The 8,607-nt window shown below is 36.1% G+C and overlaps 2 protein-coding genes across 2 annotated transcripts; one reads left to right on the top strand and one right to left on the bottom strand.

The window, feature by feature from the left end:
* Window positions 1-415: 415 nt before the first annotated feature.
* On the top strand, window positions 416-5,765 carry LOC129945440 (ribosome biogenesis protein NOP53). Its single transcript, XM_056055198.1, has 5 exons — window positions 416-618; window positions 689-865; window positions 932-1,246; window positions 1,313-1,708; window positions 5,333-5,765. Exons 1-5 carry the CDS (start codon window positions 500-502, stop codon window positions 5,679-5,681), a joined length of 1,356 nt encoding a protein of 451 aa, XP_055911173.1. The 5' UTR covers window positions 416-499; the 3' UTR covers window positions 5,682-5,765.
* On the bottom strand, window positions 5,693-6,796 carry LOC129945441 (transmembrane emp24 domain-containing protein 1). Its single transcript, XM_056055199.1, has 2 exons — window positions 6,675-6,796; window positions 5,693-6,602 (listed from the first exon to the last, which is right to left on the bottom strand). Exons 1-2 carry the CDS (start codon window positions 6,681-6,683, stop codon window positions 5,916-5,918), a joined length of 696 nt encoding a protein of 231 aa, XP_055911174.1. The 5' UTR covers window positions 6,684-6,796; the 3' UTR covers window positions 5,693-5,915.
* Between the last annotated feature and the right edge of the window lie 1,811 nt (window positions 6,797-8,607).

Genomic DNA, 8,607 nt, shown 5'->3' with positions numbered 1-8,607 from the left:
ATCATTCGTCAGGTTCTCTAAACTAAACTCATAGATTTTTGTTTCTAGACAATATGTGCTTATGCTTCTGAGTTTAATATTTTACATAAAGTACGCTCTTTGGATATACATATCCATTGACAGATCTGTTTACGAGAAATATTACAGAGTATAAACTTGCGACATGCTGTTTATTTTTTGGAGCCATTTTGCAAGTATTTAGTGCACATTTGTGGATTGTTTTTGCAAAATTTTTGAATGTGCATTCTTTTTCCAACATTTTTGAAAAATACGATATCAAAGATTTTGTTCTACGGACATGGAGCCCGTGGATTAAAAAAAAACAATCATACAAATGAACACGTCTAATAATAAAGTGTACTAAATTTTTGACAGTTGGTTTTGACAGTGGTATTGACAGATTACAATGCACGTGTTTTGTTTTCGATTGAACTAGAGCAAAAGTAGAAACATTTCTTTTTCTTGCATTCAATTTTTTATTTAAACAAATAATTTTTCCATGGCTTCAACAAAGAAAAAACGTGTTTCTAAAAAAACAAAATCATCCTGGCGCAAGCATACAGATATCAAAGATGTAGAAGATTTCCTAGAAGAGCAAAGAACTGAAGAACGTATCGGGTTTGTTAAACAAAATTGTTTTTTTTTTTCTTAGAAATATTTCCTAACCCGGTATTTAATATCTGTACAGAAAATTCTCCGAAAAAAAGGATGAAGACCTTTTTCAGATCGATGTTTCCAGTACAGCTCCCAAAAAAAGACAAATATTAAGTGAGAAACAAAAGCGTAAAGCAAATGCTTTGAAACCCCTGAGGAGTTTAGCTGCTTTGGAGAATACATCGAAAGTACAAGACCCTATCGCAAAAAGGTACTGTAACATTGGTACATTTGTGTTATATTTGATTATTTCTTAAGATTTATAATGTATCTGCAGAAATCATGTGAAACCCAAGAAAAATGGTCGAAACATTGAACAGGAAATCCTCAATCCCAAAACTCAAAAACAAATCCAAGCAAACAAGGATCGCTCAAAGTTCTATGAAAAGCTGGAGAAGAAACTTTCAAAAAAGAAGGTGGCGAGAGAATTTTCGCGTGACATTTGGAAAGAGGAAGACGTTCGGGAGCGGGAACCAGCTCTGAAAGATGATACATGGGTCAGTAAGGATCTGGCGTTGTACACTCTCAAAAACATAGGAAAGGGTACAATTAAAGTTCATGACAGCGTTAGGCATAAAACAACAAAAGCAAAGTTTGTTCTTCAAAAGTTTTTTTTCTGTGATCAAGTATTTTCAATTTATGTTTTGTGTATTTTCAGAAAATTCGAACCTCCACACCCAGGAATGAGTTACAATCCCTCTTTGCAAGACCATCAAGATCTAATTAACAATGTGATTAGCAAAGAAGAAGAAATTATCAAGGTTGAGAAACATCTTAAGAGAGTCACAACAGACATGTTCTCAAAGGTTACTCCAGAGCAACGCGACCAACTTCGTATAAAGGAAATGTCCTCAGGCTTAGGCGAGGAATCTGACGAAGAGAAGGATAAGAACGAAGACGGTGTGGATGAAAAACCATACCAGCCCATAAATTCACCCGTGGAAAACAAGAAAAAGAGCAAACAAGCCAGACGCAAGCAAAAGAAACAGAAAGTCCTCACAAATGAACTGCGCAAAAAGAAGGAGTTGAAGAAGCAGGCTGCCGATATACACAGGTAAATGTTGATAAATATTTTAAAGACACTTTTGATATTTTGTGATTCCTTTTTTTGTATTAACTTTTGGAAAATCTTCTCATTAATTATATACAAAGGTTATCAGACCGATTTTTCTGTATTGCAGTATGGTAAACCGTTTAAGACAAAGGCGTTACCCTTGATAAACCACGCAAAGTCCAACGTTCAGCTTAACTATGTATAAGCGGATAACTTTATAACGTTTCAGAACTTCATGACATTAAATTAATAACAGCATTAGCCACTCCGTTATTGTTTAGACCCGACAAAGGCGCACAGGCTAAACCATCTCCTACTACAGGTCGATAGGAACATCCAGGTTTCTATTCCCTCCAAATCATTCCTGGAAAATGAGTAAATTCACTTTTACACATGGATCAAAAACCAATGACGGTGTTGGTGGCCTACCTAAAACGTGATATCAACATCTGATATTCAGATTTTCTTAGATAGTCAGGCCGCCATTAAATCTCTGTACTCTGTTTCTATAAACTCAACAATTCTTAAGTGTCGATCATCTCTAATAAAGATGACACAGAGCGGTTTAACATTAACTTTTGCTGGTTGCCGGCCTATACAGAGACGTTCCAGAATATTCTTAAATAGTTGCCAAAAATAGAACAGTACAGGGTGTAAAATGGTTCTTTACCTCCTCTGTACCTGCCTTGTTTTAGCTTTAAATAGTAGAACTATTTTGTAACGATCTAAACGATCTTAGAAACACTACATCATAAATCTTCTTAAGGAACTCCAATTGTTTTTATTGAAATAAGAACAAGGCCTCAAGATTCCTGTGGTACCACAATTGGCCAAACTGACCTAAATGTGACCTTATACATCCCGGACGTAACCTACATAATGTAGAACAATTGTGTCTTTAGGTAACTTTCAGCCTATTACGCCTTCATTACTAAACCACAGAACCAATTTTGGTATACAGATAGATCAGTCTTGGAGAACGACTTAAGATAACTCTACGCAAACAAAAAAATCAATCGCCAAAATGTGATATAAAATTTAAGTTACATATATCTTCTTTTTTTTTGTTGAAATAATTTATTTAAACTTGTTAAAGGGGATAGCGAAGCGATTTGGTTGGTTTATATTTTTATAGAAATACAAATTAATTCAACAATTCAAAAACTTAAATGTCTCCTAATTACTTACAAGAGTCTAATAAAGCGCTTCAAATTGGCTCGGCCAGCTTTATAATGAACCCCCAATTGTTTATCGAGTATGGAAGGTCATTTTATCCAATGTAGTATAAATACAGACCAACATACAGATCCAGCTTGTCTTTTTTTTTCAAACTGTTTTTTTGTGGTTTAACCTATAACCAGCTTAAGACTCTAAAGAAAACGTGTGGTTTTCGAATAGATCTGCAAACAAACGAACTTTGATAAAGTAGTTTACGGGCCGATGTACTACGCATCACGCCACCACAGCTGGCTGATGGAGGTCTTCCCAATGCAAGCTTTATTTTAATAAATTGCAACGACAAAATTGCTTTATTACTTCGCATAAGCTTTGTGCGACTAAGGCCAAATGTTACAAATAAAAGAATCTGATAATCGGTAATTCCAGCTTTATTGTTGCACAATCTAATTGTTGTGTAAGTATTCTAGAATTCCAGAAATCTCAATATTCTTAAAAAGGTTCCCTTTAAAAAAAGCTACATTCAAGCAGGTTAGGTTAGGTTAAGTTATAGTGGCTGTCTAAGATGGAAACGGAAACACTTAGGTCAGTTTAATGGTCCATTGTGATACCACATGAATCTTGAGGCTTCCTCCTAAGCTCAATGGAACCAGCTTGAGTCCCTTACGAAACGTGAGAGGCTGATTATACCGATATGATTTAGATCATTTAGATCGTTAAAGAAGAATTCTCCTAGGTAATTCTTGCATTTTCGAGCTAGAGCAGGGCATGTGCAGAGAAGATGATGAACCGTTTCTTCCTCTTCCTCGTCCATACAGCTTCTGCAAAAGTCATTTGAGAATACGCCTAGTCTCGTGGCGTGCTTTCCTAGTAGACAGTGTCTGGTTATGACACCTATTATCGAGCTTATATGCGATCTGCTTAGAGAGAGCAAGCACCTTGAACGTTTTAAATCCAGTGTTGGGTAGATGTTTTTTGTGGCTTGACACGTGGTGATGTTGTTCCTGCCCTCCTCACAGCGTCTTGCATTAGCAGCAGTTTACAAGTAGCGATTGGTATGCCAGTACTTGCCAAACGTGGTAGGATGGGCTGTACTGTACCGTTCCTGGCGAGTTCATCTGCCTTACAATTATCTGGAATGTCTCTATGGGCCGGCACCCAGCAAAGGTGAATATTAAACTGTTGCGCCATCTCCATTAGAGATGATCGACAGTTATGGACTGTTATAGAGTTTGTAAAGACAGAGTCCAGAGATTTGGTAGCGGGCTGGCTATCAGAAAAAATACGGATATCAGATGTTGATGTCACGTTTTCTTTGAGCCAAGACAAGACAAGACTTCTTTTATCGCCAAAAGTTCCGCCTGGAACACGCTACAATGATTGGGAAGGCGGAGTGAGAGACTTATTTTCAGTCGTTCAGAGTACACACCTCCACCAACCCCTTCTTTTGTTTTTGACCCATCTGTGTAAAAATAGATTGACTCATCCTCCAAGAATGTCCTATCCTCCAGGCAGGCTGAACGTTGGACTTTATTTAACTTATCCCTGTTTATACCTTTCTCTAAAGCAGTCCACCATATTGCCACACCGTACGTTAAAATCGGTCTGATTACCGATGTGTATAGCCAATGCGTGATTCTGGGTTGTAAACCCCATTTATTACCAATAGCTTTTTTGCAAGAAAAGAGAGCTACAGTAGCTTTTTTGACTCTTGCCTGTACGTTGCGTTTCCAATTTAGTTTTTTGTCTAAGACAAGACCCAGGTATTTAGCCTCGTCTGAGATTTTTAATTGGATTCCTTTAATATAGGGAGGGTTGACAAATGGAATTTTGTAGATTGAAATGTCTCGGGAATTGCTAAAATTGTTTAAGTTTCTTTGGAAAAGCCATGGCATTCTCAAGCCCATTCAATCAATTAAAAAACACAAACAACGTAGGGATTGGATATTCAAATTTATATTTAGATTCGATTTCATCCATAAAAATTACGTATCATTATGTGTGTGGCAACTTCCTGAAAATCGCAACCTCATGGATGCTTTACAATAAAAATGATTTTTGAAATCCGTTTTCTAGATTAGGGTCTTGATTTTTATTGATAATGTAGCAAAGTTTGACATCCAATAAATATAACTTTTTTAATAAGTCCAAGATTTCGAAATTATATAAACAAATAACAAAGTTTGCTTATAAAAGCCGACAACGGATATTCTTCTTGTAGAATTACTCGATGCTGAAATATCAGCTAAAAAACTAGATAAGTGTAAGCGTTTTTAGGGATTAACTTTAATCTCTCTAATAATATTATCATTGAATGAAACTACTCAAAATTAAGTCGGTTAACTAAAGAATGTTAACACATCAAAATCAGATATGCAATGTGAGGCACTGAATAAATCGTACAAATATTTTGAAGATGCTAAAACTAATTAACTTTTTATTTATTAGGATTAAAAAACTTAAATTGGAAGTCGAAGAAGAAGCAGAGCAACTTAATGAATTGAAAAAGCATCGTAAGCTGGTTGCAAAAAAGAAGAAGTCAGAAACTAAACGTCTTGGTCGTTTAAAGTTCAAAGAGCCAGAAGTTGATGTCCAGATGCCCGAAGAAATTGCTGGTAGCTTAAAAAATGTCAAAGTAGAATCTAGTCTTCTTGTGGATCGCTTCAAGAATTTCCAAAAGCGCAATATCCTTCCAGTAAGTGTGGACGTTGGAAAGAGGAAGCCAAGAAAGATCAAGCGATTCGCACGCAGTACACACAAAGAACCAGGTGTGTCTTTGTTCAAACAGAAAAAGTAACATCGTTGATGTTTGTTTTATTTTTTTATATAATGGATTTTTTGTTTATTTTCGAGATAATGAATAAAAATATTTACTGTAGGACTGGTTGTGTTTAAACTTAATAAAAATTAAATGGCAACAAGAAAGAAATTATTGTGATGATGATGATTGAAAATATGTTCTTTGGTTGAGAAACAAAACTTAATCGGGCTGAGTTTCGGAAGTTATAGTTTGAAGAGTTTATCTACTCAATTATAGACCCAATTTGTGCCATAATGACTTTAGTTTGGAGTCCGTTTCGAAGATGCTTCTCACCATTACAACCTGTAACCCGCCAACTAATATCATAGCACAAATCTGGAAGAAAGACCAGAAATTCACCTTAAAGTAGTTATTTTCGGCGATATTACGGTCCCTTGCTTCGTTGGAGCGCAATACGTCCTGGAGTTGCCGAGCCTTTACAATATGCATTCGAATGCGTCCAATATAGTCCATGATATCTTGAACTTTCATTTCGTAAAACTCCTCAGGTGATAATCCTTCAAGTATATCATGCCAGGCATCGTTTTCTCCGCCTTCTTTTTCAACAACCAATTCAAAGAACACAGTTTTCCGATTAAAAGTGCTGAAGCTGTTGTCGAAGCAAAAACGATAATCTCCATCTTTCTTTGCTTCGTAGCGATGGATATTTTCGGATTTCTTAAAATCAGAAACGATTATCAAGCCCACAGGTTCTGAAAGGGTGAAGCTTATGTCCAAGTCGCCATGGCTTCCGTCGATGACTTGGTAATCGATGTCTATCACTTCGCCGGTTTTGACGTGCTGATAAAAGCAGTCCATCGTTCCGGCCTCTACATTGATAGTCATTTCTTTGTCGTACGCATTTGACTGAGTCAAAGTTACTACTGCAAACAGTAGAATGATTTGTATTCTGGTAAACTAAATAAAAATAAAAAATATTTGTTTAGTATTTGTTTCTTAAATTAAATAAATAAATAATATTTTCATTACCCAAGCCATAACAAGACAATAGAGATATGGGTTCACTTTTTTTATCTATATCTATCAACTTCAAGGTTCAAACTTCAAATATACATTTTTTTTGATTTGGGGAAAATGTCACAGAAATATTGAGTTCAGTGACAAAACTATAAATGGAACCATCCAATTGTAAGCAATTTATTCGTGTGGTGAATTCAAAACAGGATAATTGTATGTCTGCAGTTATAACATTTCCGGCTAATTTGTGCTAGTTTAAAGCACTATTCACATGCACACGACCAACGAATGAACGAATTTTTTATCGATTTTGACATTCCCCTCACATGAGAGATTTTAATTAAGTTTGACAAGGGGCCACAGCCGAACACCATTCAACTTTGCAGTTTACCTCCGTCGGTTTACCTTAAGAGCAGATAAGGTAGTTTATTATTTCGAAACTACTCTTTCATTGAATACTTTTGAAATTTAGTTATTTTCATTCATAATGACTCCACGATGCAATTTTACAAAGCAAAATATTGTATATCAGATTTTTAAGGTAAGTTTTTGTACATTTTTCAATTCAATTCAATCTTTTTCAGGACAAATATGAATGCTGCTGTTCGTTAGTCATGAAAGAAGTCGGTTTTACTTCTTCTTTCAGCAATCTACAAAACCACATAGGATGCCGGGTGAACCTTTGAGCAATTAGATTCAAATGGATCAAGACTACTTTATTAAGAATTTTTGTTTTTGTTCGGTTCACATATATGCTGTACACCATTATTCTGACGTCTGCAAAAAAAGACACATTTCACACTGCCTTACCTGCTCTCGAGGTAAACCGAGAGCATGGTTGCCGGTTGGTAAACTGGTAGGGGTTAACCACCTGTGGTAAACTGGCGGAGGTGAATATACACGTACCGATGACCTAGGCCTACTTAATTAATAATTAATTGTACACATCTGTTACGAGTTATAAAAGAGGAAAAGAAAATTTTTCATTCAACATTTTACTTACTAGCCTGAGAATTCTAAAAAAAAAAAAATAAATTGGGTGGCGCGACAGTCCGTTGAGAACCAAGGCCTAGTGACTTACACCTCTCAACCATTCCTGTGTGCGAGTAATGTTGTCAGGAATGGAGGGGACCTACAGTTTATATGCCGACTCCGAACGGCTAATTTTGAGAAAGCACTTTTTCATGACAATAGTTACTCTTGGAGAATTTGTCAATTCCTCGCAAGAGGCAGTACCCGTGAAAAGACTTTAGATGGCATAGGCAGGGATCGAACCCAAGACCTCTAGCATGACAGTCCAACGCACTAACCATCATGCTACGGGTACCACAGCCTGAGAATTCTGCAACAAACAAAATAACTGCTGAGAAAAAACACACGTTATGTCGAGAAGTCTACAGGAAGAGACAGTTCGGTGTAGGTTTTGGAGTTGATTAGAACGTTTCGGTCATTTATGGTCGCTACAATCCATTTTCCCCAACTTTTTTTTTAACTCCATGCATGCATTTGGTCGTTTAGATTATTGATGACCATTTTGCAATCAAACAATCTGGAAAAGTTTAAAGAACTGAAGATAATTATCTTTTCATCAATCAACACTCTTGTTGCACATGCAAATTTTTCGAAACCAAATAGTTCGTTTGTTTGCCCAAACATCGCGCACATAAGGAACTCCGAAAGTAATCAACGAAATAAACCAATACACAGGAAACATTTATTCACTTTTTCAATCTCATATACTCGAAACAAAATTGTTTCAAATTATTCCTATTCTTTTGCTTGTGAAAGAAAAGAGTAGATATACTGTTCAAAACAAACTTATGAGAAGGATATATTATTCTGCGTGCTGCGCGGATTCACATATAAGTTTAAAGTGCTCAGTTTGGAAACCAAACAGTTTCGAAACTTAAAGTTGCATGTGCGCGCCTAGCCTTAACTATCAGCA

Source organism: Eupeodes corollae, chromosome 2 (genome assembly GCF_945859685.1).
Source record: "Eupeodes corollae chromosome 2, idEupCoro1.1, whole genome shotgun sequence".
Lineage (NCBI taxonomy): Eukaryota > Metazoa > Arthropoda > Insecta > Diptera > Syrphidae > Eupeodes > Eupeodes corollae.
The sequence above is the reverse complement of the archived record's forward strand: the minus strand, read 5'-3'. Positions and strand labels throughout refer to the sequence as shown.

Excerpts from the sequence above, each read along its gene's own strand:
- LOC129945440 (XM_056055198.1), top strand. The coding sequence starts at position 500 with ATGGCTTCAACAAAGAAAAAACGTGTTTCTAAAAAAACAAAATCATCC. Across the intron at positions 1,247-1,312 it reads CATAAAACAACAAAAGCAAA|AAAATTCGAACCTCCACACC; the intron begins GTTTGTTCTTCA and ends GTGTATTTTCAG. Across the intron at positions 1,709-5,332 it reads CAGGCTGCCGATATACACAG|GATTAAAAAACTTAAATTGG; the intron begins GTAAATGTTGAT and ends TTTATTTATTAG.